This window comes from Thalassophryne amazonica, chromosome 6, assembly GCF_902500255.1.
Source record: "Thalassophryne amazonica chromosome 6, fThaAma1.1, whole genome shotgun sequence".
NCBI classification, from domain to species: domain Eukaryota; kingdom Metazoa; phylum Chordata; class Actinopteri; order Batrachoidiformes; family Batrachoididae; genus Thalassophryne; species Thalassophryne amazonica.
The window spans coordinates 86,266,414-86,285,183 of record NC_047108.1 but is presented as its reverse complement, the minus strand read 5'-3'; the positions used below and the strand labels follow the sequence as shown (position 1 = coordinate 86,285,183).

The 18,770-nt window shown below is 40.7% G+C and overlaps 1 protein-coding gene across 2 annotated transcripts in view; it reads right to left on the bottom strand.

Annotated features, from left to right (window-relative positions):
* Window positions 1-18,770, bottom strand: part of LOC117512561 (embryonic polyadenylate-binding protein-like) — a 59,256-nt gene that overhangs the window by 20,721 nt on the left and 19,765 nt on the right. Inside the window, exons 3-6 of one of the 2 annotated variants that reach the window (XM_034172682.1) lie at window positions 4,882-4,997; window positions 4,609-4,695; window positions 4,181-4,320; window positions 2,053-2,147 (exon numbers count right to left, since the gene is read on the bottom strand). In XM_034172682.1, the coding sequence (XP_034028573.1) occupies window positions 2,053-2,147; window positions 4,181-4,320; window positions 4,609-4,695; window positions 4,882-4,997 (438 nt within the window). The remainder of the gene's footprint in view (window positions 1-2,052; window positions 2,148-4,180; window positions 4,321-4,608; window positions 4,696-4,881; window positions 4,998-18,770) is intronic. The other variant, XM_034172683.1, reaches the window with a different exon arrangement.

Sequence of the window (18,770 nt, the reverse complement as noted above, 5' to 3'; positions counted from 1 at the left end):
AAACTTCATCAAAATCAGAATGATTTTGGTTCAGAAAGTTTTCATCCAGGTTTTAATGTTTAAAGAGCAGGTTTATAATGAAATTAGTCCAGGTTCAGCTCCTTTAAATAAGACAATTATTAAAGGGGTTATATTGCTAAAAAAAGTATAACCCCACTCACAAATCTGGAAAGAAAAAAGCTGAAACAGGGCTGCTTCACTGGATTAGAGCCACTGTCCCAGTTTACATTTACACTCTGTCTCAGTGTTAAGGCCCTGTCACACTTTGACGATTTGGCCAGCATATGCTGACAGTCCCGTTTCAACTGAGCGATTCTGGTCAGTACTGCACCTGGTACTGCGGGTCAGAACGGTTCAGTCTGGCTTACCCTTTTGTTTGGCAAGTGGAACACACATCTCTGCTCCACATGGAGGCAAAACTGAGTAATTTAACATGATTTTATTTTATTTTTGTCTTTGTGGATCAGGAGATTTATTTTCATCGCGTGCAGAATGCTGAGTCGATTGATGGCTGTGGTAAACGCTGCCGTGAATGAATGAAGCGCTGTGACTCTTTAAACTTTTAAGTGCCGGTCACAGCCTGATCGGCACCCCCTTGCGATCTGATCATGCCTACCCACCCCCATATCGGTTCCCCGTCTGACTGATCAGATGGGGTGGGCCGATCAGACCGCACGGGGGGACCAATAAGACCGTGACACTGGCATCATCAAGCTTAGAAACGCACCTGGAGCAGAAAACCACAGAGGGACTTGCTTTAAAACACTGTTTCGAGCCATGACAAGTAACTAAAGTATTTTCAGACGTTTTCCAAAATCAGGACAGTTTATATGGATGAGCTTTCATCAGGATGTGATGATGAATCTGACTGAAACGAACAGGTAAGATTAATGCCGCATTCACACCGGACGGCACGCGAGTGACGGCGACGACAGGTTGCCATGTAATCCCTATGGAAGGACGCGCTGTGGCGCTACAAAACTTCAAGCCACGCAATGCGACGTGATGGATGCAAATTAAGCAATTTTGAGCGATTGGCGAGTTTGTGGCGCGATATCGTGTCACGTTGCCCTCCTCCCCAAGTTGAAAAATCTGAACTTTTCCGTACTGTCGCATCGCGATGACCAATCAGGGACTGGATATGTAGTGATGTGGAGATGTCTGGAGTTTATACTTGATGTGGACATGTCCCGTCTCTGGCAGCCAGCCTGTGAGCAGGACTTATGTCCCTTTTGTCCTTTATTTCACAATTATGACAGAGTTTGAGGGGACAGTGAGCAGCAGCACCGCAGCAGCAGTGGCAGCAGCCGGGTTTTTTTTTTTTCACGTGCGCATGCGAACGAATCGTCCGTGAAGATTATTTTATTCATTAACTACACAGATGTATAATAAAACAAATGGTGGCTGGTTTATAATACAATTATGACAGAGTTTGGGGGGGAGAGCAAGCAGCAGCTGTTTTTTTTTTTATGTGCGCACAAACAAATCGTTCATGAAGATTATTTATTAACTACACAGATGTATAATAAAAACAAATGTGACTGGTTTATAACACAATTATGAGAGAGTTCGAGGGGAGAGCAAGCAGTAGCACCGCAGCAGCAGCCAGTTTTTTTTTTTTTTTTTATTGTTCACATGTGCGCACGTGAATGGGACAAGAGGTCCTCAAACTCGGTCCTGGAAAGGCGGAAGTACCGTTGAAAGCGGTCATTATCCAGACGCAGCTCCTGCAGCAAATGATGAATTTGTGGCGTCCAGTGTGAACGCGGCTCAAGCAGAGCGACACACCGGGTGATGGGGGCGTGTCCATCGCCAGGCGAGGGATGCGAATTTGTGGCGTAACGTGGCGTGCGGTGTGAACGCAGCACAAGACTTTATATTTTCTCTGCATGGTTTTAATATTTGAAACAAAGTCTGTTTGCAGGAGGAGTTTGCAGTTTTCAGCCAATCAATGGACAGCATTAATGGATGTATTTCGACTTATGAGTAAATTACAAGTCTCCAGCAAAAATCTCCAATCTGAATTGATCAACAAACTTAGAATAGATGTACCTTTTGAGCATCCTCGTGGTTAGCATAATTTACAAAGCCAAATCCACGTGAATGGCCCATCTCATCCTTCATCACCCGCACGCTGAGAGTTCTTCCTAAATGATTAAGCACAAAACATCAGTTAGGCACATGTTGATTTGGACTTTAGGGCTGGATACTGGCAAGGATGTCACAATACAATGCATATGATATATGGGCCATAATATAATTGGATTGCAATACTTTATAAGCCCAAATCAGTAAAGGTTTTCAATTTAATTTGACCTTTACTTAACAAGATTAGTCCCACTGAGATCAAGATTTTTTTTGCAAGGCAGACCTGGGCAATTATAAAATTGGGATGATATGGAAAATTAAAAAAACTGCACTGATCCTTGGATTTATTTTTACCTCTATTTCATTGAAGACCATATGAACCCAAAACCCATATGAACTCATATGAACCTGTTACTATACATATGCATTTCAGACCTGCAACACATTCCAAAAAAGTTGGAACGGGGCAATTTATTCTAAAAATAAGGATTAAATCACCATTTTTACGGTTAGCTTTCTTGAGATAACTCCGGCTAGATACTTTAACATTTCCATGTCACCAAATATCTTGGACTTCATTTTCAACAATCATTAAGAAATACGTACAAACAGTATGATACTGTATGGCAAATGTGTGGCAAGTTGGCAGTTCTCAAAATATACAATATTGTATGGAAACAAGATTCCTCACTGTGCTAATCTGCAGTTGTTCATCTTCTGTACACTTGTTACTTGACTGGTATATTGAGTTTTACAGTATCAGTACTTTTTGAACATTTTTAGCAATTCGGATAATATGACAATACTGACATGATTGCATAATTGTGATATTAACCCTCTGGGACCCGCTGATGTGGCAGTACTAGGAATACAAGCTTTTAATTTTTCTCCTCAAAAACTATTTCCTGTATCATATTTAAATGAGCTTTTATGCATAAGTAACAAAACGTGTAGACACGTTTGAGCTATCCTTAAAAAAGGTCCTCCATGAACCCATGTTTGTACTCTTATGCTAAACTTGTTTGAATATGGGCAAACTTGCATAGCACTCTCGGCTTTCAATAAATTCTTAGCATTTGTAAGACTTCAATGGTGATTAGAATGTATTGTCATCATACTTTTTCCCCTTTTTATTAATTCAACCAGGGTTCTATTTTTTGGAAATCCACCGAAATGCAACAGAATATAAAAATGTCAAAGTTAGTCATGGGTGAACTTTTTTGATCAAATACAAAAAAACAAAAACAAAATAAAACATTGATTTCATTGTTTTCTAGCAAAGGTTCATTAGAATGATACAGGACTATGGAATTGCAAAACGTATCCCTAGCCGGCACGTCCAAATCAACACCGTGATATTTCTATTAATAAATCAGAGAAGGGAATGCCACAGGCTTTGTTGGAGCACTTCCTGAAACTACAATTCCTCAGCTGTAGCTTCCATCTTGTCAAGACGATCTGTCACTAATCTAGAGGTCAGAGATTATGTCATTGTACTGCAACATCAAGTGTGTCCCCCTACAAGTTGGCTACAAGCTGCGGCATCTGTCAGTGTGGGATTCTCACTGAAACATGGCAAATGCTCAGAACATCTAAACACAGACATCACATGGCCTCTAACAGTCAAAATGTGAGTTATAATTAATTCTGTCAGACATGTCCTTTAAGTGCTGCCAAAATTACTTAATTTCACAGAATGGCAACAATCTTGAAAATCACATATTCAGACCTTTAATGTCAAGCATTGCTTTATAATATCCACCTTACATTTAAGTATATATATATATAAAATGTAAGTAAAACAAACCTTTGAAAAATGTCAATTTTCAGGCAGCCATTTTGAAAAACAAAAAACAAACAAACAAAAAAAAAACATTTTTGACAAGGTTAGAGTGCCCGGGTTAAGTGTTTCATCATCATTTTATAAAAAGAAAAGAAAAAAAAAAACACCCCAAATTTTACTAGAAACAAAGTTTTGGTAATTTGCTCTAAAAGTGCACAATTTTTTTTTTGTCTACTAGAATATGGGCAGGTGTGTAAACAAACCAGGAACAACACCACCAAAATAAGAGAATAAAAGTTGTTTTCTTACCAAATGCAGAAAACATTTCCTTAAGTTTTTCATCAGTGTAGTCATCACCAAAGTTTTTAATGTACACATTGGTGAATGCCATAGCCTTTGTGCCAAACTCCAACTCTCTCTCCTTGCGAGATTTGAAGTGGCCAACAAAACTGTTGATAGAAATGAGTCATTGTAAACATAAAGAAAATTATGTTAATAGTTACAATTTTAGAAGTTGAAGCAAACAGAACCATTAGACAAGTTACTGTACTGCAGATCACATGCAAAGACAAATCTAAATGCTTATTTCCAATAATAAATAGGACATTTGTGGGGGTCAAACTGTATGAGATAGCCCGTTGGGATTGAATTATTTTGTTTTTGCAACACTATTGCCTATGCAATCCCTAAAATACATACACAGAACACCGAGACACAAATCCTAACAATCCACTGACCTACACAGGGAGAACTGACATTTTTCCCACAGGAAAGGGGCCTTTGGCTTGTCAATGCCAGATTCCAACTGAAAACCTGTTTCCCGACTAAACAAACAAAAAAACAACACATGGAAAAGTCTTCTGCAGTAATCAGCATTTTTGTAAAGTAAGTTTAAATGCGTGTCACCCAGGATGCTTAATACTGATCACTGCCTCAAAGTCTTTAGACTGCATTTTGGCAAACATTTCCAAAACAATAAATGGTAAAACCAAAGCATTTCTTTTACTCACACTTTCCTGTCATTCAGCAGCATCCCATTCATGGTTTCAATAGCACGATTTGCAGCCTCGTTTGTCTCAAAGTGAACAAATCCATAACCTTTGGAACCCTTTTCATCACATACAACCTACAATGGAATCAGAGGAAATTGACTTAAATCTGTGTTTTCATTGATCATTTAATTAAAAACATTAACTTGCATTTGATCATTTAAACAAACAATGCTTTGTGCAGAGCTGTTAGACAATTTCATTGCTCTTTCACAATGCATTATTTTGTGTAATGACTTTGTTCATGTTATACATTTCAGTAAAAATAAATGAGTCAATACTTGCCCAATGCAAAGCATAAGAACAATGAATTTATTGGGATCACTCATCTTATGTGGGAGACATATGAATTGCCCTTTTAGGGATGAATAAAGTTGTTTGAATCTTTGAATTTACACCAATATCAGTTGTATTGTGATTTATTTGGGGATTATCTTATGGTTTATATACAATTCAATGTTCAGTTTATTTAAATTTATATAGCGTCAAATCGCAACAAAGCTGCCTCAAGGCACTTCACACAAGTAAGGTCTAACCTTACCAACCCCTAGAGCAGGGGTTTTCAAAGTGTGGGAGAGTGAGCCCCCCCTCAGAGAACAAATAAATAGCTGCGCCCCCACTGACACACATACACACAATTTCAACATCTTCCTATATTTCTTTTTATTCTTTTACACATGTTCAAGATTCAAACAAATTTATTGATCCCTAAAAGGGCAATTCATTCTTCACACCCGATTACCTCAGCATGTTAAACACATTTTAAATATATTTATGCTTTTAAGGAACGGTCTATGCATTTACATATTTTCCAGCGTTTATAAACATTTTAAACATGTTTTTAAAGAACTTTCTATTCTTTCACACATTTTACACCCTTTTCAAACATTTTTAATGTGTTTTTAAAAAACTTCCTACTCTTCTATTTTTTAGCATTTGTCATATTTTAAATATTTTTGTAACATTTAAGCATTTCTGTGTGTTTTTAAACATCTTTGGCTTAACTAACACATTTTAACAGAAATAATATGAATTAAACTTTTATACATAATTAGTCTCTCATGTAATCTCACCTCTTGTTTAGTGTGAGCAATAAGTCTAGTTCTTTGACACGCACAGGCGGCTGATGTGAGGATGCTCTGTGGAGAGAAGCAAACGAAGATCGTCCTCTACTTTCTTCTTTTTTTGGTTGCCCCAAACTGTCTTCTAACTGGTAGATTTACATATTAAAAATGTATCCATTTTGCTCCTGGCATGTTAGCTAACAATGTTTTCTTTTTCCTATTTCCCCTTCTTCTTTTGTTGGATAACAGTGTTTACAGTTATTTTTTTGCACCCCCCGAAGAACTCTGGTGCTCCCCTGGGGTGCACACCTCACAGTTTGAAAACCACTGCCCTAGAGCAAGCACACAGGTGAAAGTGGTGAGGAAAAACTCCCTCAGATGATTTTGAGGAGGAAACCTCAAGCAGACCAGACTCAGAGCGGTGACCCACTGCTTAAGCCATTCTAACAGTTACAAGGTTTTTACAGGAAATCAAAACATATGCTGCATCAGCTTAAGGCATGCCATCTCACGGTCAATCCAGCATCCCATTGTCCACAGACGTTACTCCCGCTCATTGCCCTCCACACCTCAGACAGAGCAAAAAAGAGCAGAATCAGTCGGCTGGAAAAAAAACCACACACCTAAGGTATGATTCATCAGCATTAAATTGACAGGAAAGCAGAGAAACTACTAAGGTGATTGCCTGCCCCTAGCCCCAAGCTTCACTAACAGACCCAGAATTTAGTTAAAGTTGAGGCTGAGACCTGCTGCATTACTAATAATAAAATTAATTTAAAAGGACAGAATGCATAGTTCCATATGTCAGTATGCTAGCTATACAAAAGGGAGAATAAATGCATCTTAAGTCTGAACTTGAATGTCTCTACAGAATCTGACTGTTTTATCTCCACAGGGAGATCATTCCACAAAACAGGTGCACCATAAGAGAAGGCTCTGTGGCCAGCAGACTTTGTATTTACTCTAGGGACACAAAGAACTCCTGATCCTTCTGAGAACACAGAGCCCGGGCCGGTACATAGAGTTTAATTAGGTCAGCTAAGTAGGCCATGAATAATTTTATAGGTTAATAGCAGAAACTTCAAATCTGATCTCACAGAGACAGGAAGCTGGTAAAGAGATGCCAAAACGGGTGTAATGTGGTCAAACTTTCTGCTTCCTGTCAAGAGTCTGGCAGCAGCATTTTGAACCAATTGGAGACCCCTAATGCTGGACTGTGGTAAACCAGAAAATAGAACATTGCAGTTGTCCAGCCTAGAAGAGACAAATGCATGAACTGGGGTCTCTGCATCAGTCATAGACAGGATGGGACGAATCTTCCCTATATTCCACAGGCGGAAGAAAGCAGTCCTCCTAATATCTCTGTGTAAATCAAAGGACAATGTAGGATCAAAAATTACCCCAAGGAATTTAGGGATTCCATCATGAACAGTCCATAATATAATCAGAAGATTCAGAGCATCTGGAGAACTTTCTACACGTAAGCGGAAAGGCCGAAAACCAACATTGAATGCACGTGACCTTTGATCCCTCAGGCGGCACTGCATTAAAAACCAACATCATTGTGTAATGGCCCAGTCACACAGCACACGACGATTCCTGAATGAAGGGAAAAGGTAAAAAAAAGTCACAATTCATTGAGAAAAGGTGGACGAAAGAGCTTTATCACAGAACAGCCTGCGAAGCAAGAGAGCAAAAGGGGCGAAAGAGGAACTTAACAAAATTGAAGCTAATGATCTTGACGCTTTAAATGAAACATGCCTGGAGCCACAGCTGGAGCAGTGTGTGTCTGCATCTCTGAGTTCCAGGACTCGGCGCTAGGACAGAGCTCATAGTGCCTGAGTCCTGGAGAAACTGCAAACAGAAGCTGTGGAGATCTGTGCGCATGGTGGACCACCTGCTCTGGTTCCTCGTCCAGAACAAAAGAGGGATCAACTCCATCATCATCAGAATTCTCACCGTCTGACGACACGCTGCGCGCTCCGTCTTGCTCCAATTGAAAAAAAAAAAGTGTGCTGTGGTCACTGCTGTATCACTGTATTATGTTACTAAGCCATATATATTGATTTATAACAGAAAACTGTCAAAAGGGGGAATAAATATAAATATAAGTGTAAAGATGATTGAATATGTCAGAGCAGTAAATTAATCAGTGCGTGTGAACGCGTGCATTGACTCACATCTGCGGTTATTCCACCAGTTGATCACTGATCCACAACGTGAATTCTGCCTTCCAGAACAGCTCTTTATTGCTTTATTGCTGCTATAGACGTAGACTGCTGGGGGGTTCCCATGATGCACTGTTTCTTTCTCATTTTGCTCTGTATGCACCACTCTGCATTTAATCATTAGTGATCGATCTCTGCTCCCCTCCACAGCATGTCTTTTTCCTGGTTCTCTCCCTCAGCCCCAACCAGTCCCAGCAGAAGACTGCCCCTCCCTGAGCCTGGTTCTGCTGGAGGTTTCTTCCTGTTAAAAGGGAGTTTTTCCTTCCCACTGTAGCCAAGTGCTTGCTCACAGGGGGTCGTTTTGACCGTTGGGGTTTTACATAATTATTGTATGGCCTTGCCTTACAATATAAAGCGCCTTGGGGCAACTGTTTGTTGTGATTTGGCGCTATATAAAAAAATTGATTGATTGATTGATTCATCTACCCATTGCCACATGTACAGAAAGATTGGATTATCATTCCTACACACCCATTGTTATATTTAATAAAAAATAATAAGCGCACGCATCAGCTGCTGCTAATGCTGCATTCAAGTACCGTCGGAAATTACACAACTTTTTTGTTGTTTCAAATTCAGCAGTTGCTTGTGGCAAAATAATTAATTATATCAATCAATCAATCAATCAATTTTTTTATATAGAATGGGAGGCAGAGCCACACAATATCCACACAAAAGATTCATTCTGGCCTATATACGGTGCCTGAGCCCACTGAAGCTGACCCCCCACCCAGATAAAAAAAAATCCAAGCAAGCAGGCTGAGTTTGCCCTGTAATTTCCAACGGTACATGAAGCAGCAGCAGCCTCAGCACTCACAAACTGGCTTCTGCACTGTGTGAAAACACTCAGCCGGTCGAACAAAGTCAAATTAATAATGTTACAAAAACTAAACAAACAATTAAAAAACGCCAACAACGACAGCAAACAGAAACACAGACGAATTGAGGATTTCGTTGCCCTTCGTTCAAATTTTTCAACAGTTTAAAAATCCTGACTAAGCGCCAGCTGCAGAAACGAAGCTGCACGAAGGTTAAACGATGCCAACGAAAGTCTAGATTTCTTGTTTCATCAGGGCTTCATTGCCCTTCGTTAAGTGCCGTGTGACTGGGCCATAAAGGATCTTACCATGTGGGCTCAGGAACACTTCAGAAAATCATTGTCAGTTAACACAGTTTGCTGCTACATCTACAAGTGCAAGTTAAAACTCTACCATGCAAAGCGAAAGCCATACATCAACAACATCCACAAATGCTGCCGCCTTCTCTGAGCCTGAGCTCATTTGAAATGTGCACACGCAAAGTGGAAAAGTGTTCTGTTGTCTGATAAGTCCACATTTCAAATTGTTTTTGGAAATCATGGCCGTCGTGTCCTCCGGACAAAAGAGGAAAAGGACCATCCAGATTGTTACCAGCACAAAGTTCAAAAGCCAGCATCTGTGAGGGTATGGGGGTGTGTAAGTGCCCATGGCATAGGCACTTACACATCTGTGATGGTAGCAACAATAATGAAAGGTACATCCAGGTTTTGGAGCAACACATGCTGCCATCCAAGCAACGTCTTTTTCAGGGACATCCCATCTTATTTCAGCAAGACAATGCCAAGATACATTCTGCACGTGTTAAAACAGCGCGACTTCGTAGTAAAAGAGGGCGGATACTAGACTGGCCTCTCGGCAGTCCAGACCTGTCGCCCACTGAAAATGTGTGGCACATTATGAAGCGCAAAATATGACAACGGAGACCCCGGACTGTTGAACAACTGAAGTCGTACATCAAGCAAGAATGAGAAAAAATGCCACCTACAAAGCTTTAACAATTAGTGTTCTCAGTTCCCAAACGCTTATTCAATCAGTCAATCAATTTTATTTATATAGCGCCAAATCACAACAAACAGTTGCCCCAAGGCGCTTTATATTGTAAGGCAAGGCCATAGTCCAGCCTAGAGGAAATAAATGCATGAATTAGTTTTTCAGCATCACTCTGAGACAAGACCTTTCTAATTTTAGACATATTGCACAAATGCAAAAAAGCAGTCCTACATATTTGTTTAATATGCGCATTGAATGACATATCCTGATCAAAAATGACTCCAAGATTTCTCACAGTATTACTAGAGGTCAGGGTAATGCCATCCAGAGTAAGGATCTGGTTAGACACCATGTTTCTAAGATTTGTGGGGCCAAGTACAATAACTTCAGTTTTATCTGAGTTTAAAAGCAGGAAATTAGAGGTCATCCATGTCTTTATGTCTGTAAGACAATCCTGCAGTTTAGCTAATTGGTGTGTGTCCTCTGGCTTCATGGATAGATAAAGCTGGGTATCATCTGCGTAACAATGAAAATTTAAGCAATGCCATCTAATAATACTGCCTAAGGGAAGCATGTATAAAGTGAATAAAATTGGTCCTAGCACAGAACCTTGTGGAACTCCATAATTAACCTTATTCTGTGAAGAAGATTCCCCATTTACATGAACAAATTGTAATCTATTAGATAAATATGATTCAAACCACTGCAGTCCCTTTAATACCTATGGCATGCTCTAATCTCTGTAATAAAATGTTATGGTCAACAGTATCAAAAGCAGCACTGAGGTCTAACAGAACAAGCACAGAGATGAGTCCACTGTCTGAGGCCATAAGAAGATCATTTGTAACCTTCACTAATGCTGTTTCTGTACTATGATGAATTCTAAAACCTGTCTGAAACTCTTCAAATAGACCATTCCTCTGCAGATGATCAGTTAGCTGTTTTACAACTACCCTTTCAAGAATTTTTGAGAGAAAAGGAAGGTTGGAGATTGGCCTATAATTAGCTAAGATAGCTGGGACAAGTGATGGCTTTTTAAGTAATGGTTTAATTACTGCCACCTTAAAAGCCTGCGGTACATAGCCAACTAATAAAGATAGATTGATCATATTTAAGATCGAAGCATTAAATAATGGTAGGGCTTCCTTGAGCAGCCTGGTAGGAATGGGGTCTAATAGACATGTTGATGTTTTGGATGAAGTAACTAATGAAAATAACTCAGACAGAACAATCGGAGAGAAAGAGTCTAACCAAATACCGGCATCACTGAAAGCAGCTAAAGATAACGATACCTCTTTGGGATGGTTATGAGTAATTTTTTCTCTAATAGTTAAAATTTTATTAGCAAAGAAAGTCATGAAGTCATTACTAGTTAAAGTTAAAGGAATACTCGGCTCAATAGAGCTCTGACTCTTTGTCAGCCTGGCTACAGTGCTGAAAAGAAACCTGGGGTTGTTCTTATTTTCTTCAATTAGTGATGAGTAGTAAGATGTCCTAGCTTTACGGAGGGCTTTTTTATAGAGCAACAGACTCTTTTTCCAGGCTAAGTGAAGATCTTCTAAATTAGTGAGACGCCATTTCCTCTCCAACTTACGGGTTATCTGCTTTAAGCTAACAATGGTAAACTTACCACTGTCCCAGCTTTTTTGAAACGTGTTGCAGGCATCCATTTCAAAATGAGCAAATATTTGCACAAAATCAATAAAGTTTATCAGTTTGAACATTAAATATTTTGTCTGTGTGGTGTATTCAATTGAATATGGGTTGAAGAGGATTTGCAAATCATTGTATTCTGTTTTGATTTACATTTTACACAACATCCCAACTTCATTGGAATTGGGGTTGTATGTGCAGGCAGCCTAAGATGGACCCCTGTGGAACCCCAAATTTCATGTCACCAAGGTTAGAGGTAGTGCTGTTGTACAAGACACAATGACAATGGTTTGGTATGATGTCAACCATGCAACCATATTCCCAGTAATCCCAAAGTGATTCTCCAGCCTATCAAGTAGAATATGGTGATCCACCATATCAAACGCAAACCTAAGATCTAATAGCACACATACACACACATGTACTGTGTGTGTATATTATATATATATATATATATATATACTCAACAAAAATATAAACGTAACACTTTTGGTTTGCTCCCATTTTGTATGAGATGAACTCAAAGATCTAAAACTTTTTCCACATACACAATATCACCATTTCCCTCAAATATTGTTCACAAACCAGTCTAAATCTGAGATAGTGAAGCACTTCTCCTTTGCTGAGATAATCCATCCCACCTCACAGGTGTGCCATATCAAGATGCTGATTAGACACCATGATTAGTGCACAGGTGTGCCTTAGACTGCCCACAATAAAAGGCCACTCTGAAAGGTGCAGTTTTGTTTTATTGGGGGGGATACCAGTCAGTATCTGGTGTGACCACCATTTGCCTCATGCAGTGCAACACATCTCTTTCGCATAGAGTTGATCAGGTTGTCAATTGTGGCCTGTGGAATGTTGGTCTACTCCTCTTCAATGGCTGTGCGAAGTTGCGACGCCAAACTGGAGTCAGGTCGAGACCCCGATGAAGACGACGAGCATGCAGATGAGCTTCCCTGAGACGGTTTCTGACAGTTTGTGCAGACATTCTTTGGTTATGCAAACCGATTGTTTCAGCAGCTGTCCGAGTGGCTGGTCTCAGACGATCTTGGAGGTGAACATGCTGGATGTGGAGGTCCTGGGCTGGTGTGGTTACACGTGGTCTGCGGTTGTGAGGCTGGTTGGATGTACTGCCAAATTCTCTGAAACGCCTTTGGAGACGGCTTATGGTAGAGAAATGAACATTCAATACACGAGCAACAGCTCTGGTTGACATTCCTGCTGTCAGCATGCCAACTGCACGCTCCCTCAAATCTTGCGACATCTGTGGCATTGTGCTGTGTGATTTTCTTTTCCTTCCAATTCCTTCATGCAGACAAATTGCAGGAGGAAGTGTGTGCGCCTGCGTGCGTGAAGTTTGGGGTTACCTGTGAGCTGACCCACTTGCTTGATGCACATTCCTGGGACGTGCACGACAGCATCTGTAATATGTCTTATAAATCACTTCAGAGGTTATCTGGTTTCAAATGCTGCGTTTTTAGATTTATAAGTGTTTATTCCTAAGATTTTGAAAATATGAGACACATACAACTCCTGGCAAAAATTATGGAATCACCGGCCTCGGAGGATGTTCATTCAGTTGTTTAATTTTGTAGAAAAAAAGCAGATCACAGACATGACACAAAACTAAAGTCATTTCAAATGGCAACTTTCTGGCTTTAAGAAACACTATAAGAAATCAGGAAAAAAAATTGTGGCAGTCAGTAACGGTTACTTTTTTAGACCAAGCAGAGGGAAAAAAAAATATGGAATCACTCAATTCTGAGGAAAAAATTATGGAATCATGGAAAAACAAAAGAACGCTCCAACACATCACTAGTATTTTGTTGCACCACCTCTGGCTTTTATAACAGCTTGCAGTCTCTGAGGCATGGACTTAATGAGTGACAAACAGTACTCTTCATCAATCTGGCTCCAACTTTCTCTGATTGCTGTTGCCAGATCAGCTTTGCAGGTTGGAGCCTTGTCATGGACTATTTTCTTCAACTTCCACCAAAGATTTTCAATTGGATTAAGATCCGGACTATTTGCAGGCCATGACATTGACCCTATGTGTCTTTTTACAAGGAATGTTTTCACAGTTTTTGCTCTATGGCAAGATGCATTATCATCTTGAAAAATGATTTCATCAACCCCAAACATCCTTTCAATTGATGGGATAAGAAAAGTGTCCAAAATATCAATGTAAACTTGTGCATTTATTGATGATGTAATGACAGCCATCGCCCCAGTGCCTTTACCTGACATGCAGCCCCATATCATCAATGACTGTGGAAATTTACATGTTCTCTTCAGGCAGTCATCTTTATAAATCTCATTGGAACGGCACCAAACAAAAGTTCCAGCATCATCACCTTGCCTAATGCAGATTCGAGATTCATCACTGAATATGACTTTCATCCAGTCATCCACAGTCCACAATTGCTTTTCATTAGCCCATTGTAACCTTGTTTTTTTTCTGTTTAGGTGTTAATGATGGCTTTCGTTTAGCTTTTCTGTATGTAAATCCCATTTCCTTTAGGCAGTTTCTTACAGTTTGGTCACAGACATTGACTCCAGTTTCCTCCCATTTGTTCCTCATTTGTTTTGTTGTGCATTTTCGATTTTTGAGACATATTGCTTTAAGTTTTCTGTCTTGACGCTTTGATGTCTTCCTTGGTCTACCAGTATGTTTGCCTTTAACAACCTTCCCATGTTTGTATTTGGTCCAGAGTTTAGACACAGCTGACTGTGAACAACCAACATCTTTTGCAACATTGCGTGATGATTTACCCTCTTAAGAATTTGATAATCCTCTCCTTTGTTTCAATTGACATCTCTCGTGTTGGAGCCATGATTCATGTCAGTCCACTTGGTGCAACAGCTCTCCAAGGTGTGATCACTCCTTTTTAGATGCAGACTAACGAGCAGATCTGATTTGATGCAGGTGTTAGTTTTGGGGATGAAAATTTACAGGGTGATTCCATAATTTTTTCCTCAGAATTGAGTGATTCCATATTTTTTTCCCTCTGCTTGGTCTAAAAAATTACCGTTACTGACTGCCACAATTTTTTTCCTATTTTCTTATAGTGTTTCTTAAAGCCAGAAAGTTGCCATTTGAAATGACTTTAGTTTTGTGTCATGTCTGTGATCTGCTTTTTTTCTACAAAATTAAACAACTGAATGAACATCCTCTGAGGACGGTGATTCCATAATTTTTGCCAGGGGTTGTAGAATAGAATAAAATAAGAAATATGTAAATATATAAACCATGTCAGTGGAATAGCTTTAAAAATGTGGAATAGGTGTAAACGGTATAAATATTGCACATGGTTGGGTTATACTGCACTTGCTTAGATCATTCTTTGGTTCTGGAACCCACTGGGGTCACACCTGTGCATTCAAGAGTCTGATCGCCCACAAGTAAAAAAACATCTTTGAGGTGATTTGTCTGGTGATGCGACTGATCAGAGCAGATTTTCTGTGCTCTGCTGAGGCCACGGGAAGTGGCAAAGTCTTCCAGGGATGGCAGGGGGCAGCTGATGATATTCTGGGCTGCTTTAATCACTTGTTGCAGTGCTCTCTGGTCCCCAAATGTGCAGCTTGCAAACCACACCGTGATGCAGTATGACAAGATGCTTTCCACCGTGGTTTGGTAGAAGGTCCTCAGCAGGCCGGCCTCCAGATGGCCCTTCTTCAAGCAGTTGTAAATAGTGCAGCCACTGCTGGGCTTTTTGACCACTGCTGACATGTTGGTGGACCATGATAGGTCGTCGGAAAGGTGCACCTCCAGGAACCTGAAGAAGGAGACCCTCTCCACGCAGCAGCCGCTGAGCTGAAGCGGGATGTGGTTTCCTTCCTCCCTCCCTCCTGAAGTCTATGACCATCTTCTTGGTTTTGATGGTGTTTAGCATGAGGCTGTTTGTGGAACACCATGCCTCAAACCTCTGGACCTCCTCTCTGTATGCCGTTTCATCTCCTCCTGTGATCAAGCCCACAACTGTTGTGTTGTCAGCAAATTTTACAATGTTTGAGTGGTGGGAGAGGACATAGTCATATGTATATAGGGTATACAGGAAGTGGCTTAGCACACAGCTCTGGGGGGAGCCTATGCAGCGTGTCGGGGTGGAGAAACTGAGGGGTCCTACCCTTATGGTTTGTGGAGGCTCGGTCAGGAAGTCCTTTATCCAGTCACAGGTCCGGGGTAGAAAGTCCAGGTCAGTTAGCTTTTTGACTAACAGGTCCGGCAGGATGGTATTAAAAGGTGAGTTGTAAACCACAAAAAGCATCCTGATGTAGGTCCCAGAATCCTTCAGGTGGCTCAGGATGGTGTGCAGGGCAGTGGTGATGGTATCAGCTGATGACCTGTTTGCCCAATAAGTAAACTAGTGTGTTTCTGTGTAGGCTCTCAGTTATCCAGGTGGTTTCCATAGTAGAGAAGCTTGAATCTTCGACTGGACTGGGTTGCTTGACACGAGGACGTTTCACTTCAAATCGCAGATGCTTCCTCCGCTAATTCTTGCTCTGGTAGTCTGACTTCTGTCTTGACTCTTGTATAGAAGAATAAACAGAAGCCACAAAAGCTGCAGTTTTAAACCTAACCAGACCCCTCCTACCGAGAGGCAGACTGCTATAGGCTAGTGACTAAACAATAGCTCTAATTAGCAACTATTGTGCTCTAGTTAGCACCCTCCTAATGACAGGGCAGCTGTCCCTCCTAATGATGGGACGGACGCCTCTCCTGATGGCTCCCTTGACGACTTTCCTGATGACGTGAATGACTCATTACCATGAACAAAAGACTGAAACTGCTTTGACCTGAGTACCCCATTGTAAACAGGGGACAAAGCGTGTCTCAGACCCCCTCCCCGGTTAAGGCTGGGTTTCAACTGTTTAGAATGCCGCAGAGAGGGCGCCAGTGGACCTCAGTCTGCAGTTCATCTCCACCTTAAAGACACTAATCACACCTTTGAGGACAAGGAAGTTAAAATCTTAGCCAGAGAGAAGAAATGGTTTGAGAGAGGGGTCAAGGAAGCATTCTACATGAAACAGTTGAAACCCAGCCTTAACCGGGGAGGGGGTCTGAGACACGCTTTGTCCCGTTTACAATGGGGTACTCGGGTCAAAGCAGTTTCAGTCTTTTGTTTATGGCAATGACTCATTCACGTCATCAGGAGAGTCATCCAGGGAGCCATCAGGAGAGGCGTCTGTCCCATCATTAGGAGGGACAGCTGCCCTGTCATTAGGAGGGTGCTAACTAGAGCACAATAGTTGTTAATTAGAGCTATTGTTTAGTCACTAGCCTATAGCAGTCTGCCTCTCGGTAGGAGGGGTCTGGTTAGGTTTAAAACTCCAGCTTTTGTGGCTTCTGTTTATTCTTCTCTGCAAGAGTCAAGACAGAAGTCAGACTACCAGAGCAAGAATTTTAGCTGAGGAAGCTTCTGCGATTTGAAGCGAAACGTCTTCGCGTCAAACAACCCAGTCCAGTCTAAGATTCAAGCTTCTCTACTACAACCCTTGGCAATAATTATGGAATCACCGGCCTCGGAGGATGTTCAGTCAGTTGTTCAATTTTGTAGAAAAAAAGCAGATCACAGACATGACACAAAACTAAGAAATCCGGAAAAAATTGTGGCAGTCAGTAACGGTTACTTTTTTAGACCAAGCAGAGGGAAAAAAATATGGAATCACTCAATTCTGAGGAAAAAATTATGGAATCATGAAAAACAAAAGAACGCTCCAACACATCACTAATATTTTGTTGCACCACCTCTGGCTTTTATAAGAGCTTGCAGTCACTGAGGCATGTACTTAATGAGTGACAAACAGTACGCTTCATCAATCTGGCTCCAACTTTCTCTGATTGCTGTTGCCAGATCAGCTTTGCAGGTTGGAGCCTTGTCATGGACCATTTTCTTCAACTTCCACCAAAGATTTTCAATTGGATTAAGATCCGGACTATTTGCAGGCCATGACATTGACCCTGTGTGTCTTTTTGCAAGGAATGTTTTCACAGTTTTTGCTCAATGGCAAGATCAATCAATCAATCAATCAACTTTTTTCTTGTATAGCGCCAAATCACAACAAACAGTTGCCCCAAGGTGCTCCACATTGCAAGGCAAGGCCATACAATAATTATGAAACACAGTCTACGTCTAAAGCAACATAACCAAGGGATGGTCCAGGGTCACCCGATCCAGCCCTAACTATAAGCCTTAGCGAAAAGGAAAGTTTTAAGCCTAATCTTAAAAGTAGAGAGGGTATCTGTCTCCCTGATCTGAATTGGGAGCTGGTTCCACAGGAGAGGAGCCTGAAAGCTGAAGGCTCTGCCTCCCATTCTACTCTTACAAACCCTAGGAACTACAAGTAAGCCCGCAGTCTGAGAGCGAAGCGCTCTAATGGGGTAATATGGTACTACGAGGTCCCTAAGATAAGATGGGACCTGATTATTCCAAACCTTATAAGTAAGAAGAAGAATTTTAAATTCTATTCTAGCAGATGCATTATCTTCTTGAAAAATGATATCATCCCCAAACATCCTTTCAATTGATGGGATAAGAAAAGTGTCTAAAATATCAACGTAAACTTTTGCATTTATTGATGATGTAATGACAGCCATCTCCCCAGTGCCTTTACCTGACATGCAGCCCCATATCATCAATGACTGTGGAAATTTACATGTTCTCTTCAGGCAGTCATCTTTATAAATCTCATTGGAACGGCACCAAACAAAAGTTCCAGCATCATCACCTTGCCCAATGCAGATTCGAGATTCATCACTGAATATGACTTTCATTCAGTCATCCACAGTCCACAATTGCTTTTCCTTAGCCCATTGTAACCTTGTTTTTTTCTGTTTAGGTGTTAATGGTGGCTTTCGTTTAGCTTTTCTGTATGTAAATCCCATTTCCTTTAGGTGGTTTCTTACAGTTCGGTCACAGACATTGACTCCAGTTTCCTCCCATTTGTTCCTCTTTTGTTTTGTTGTGCATTTTTGATTTTTGAGACATATTGCTTTAAGTTTTCTGTCTTGACGCTTTGATGTCTTCCTTGGTCTACCAGTATGTTTGCCTTTAACAACCTTCCCATGTTGTTTGTATTTGGTCCAGAGTTTA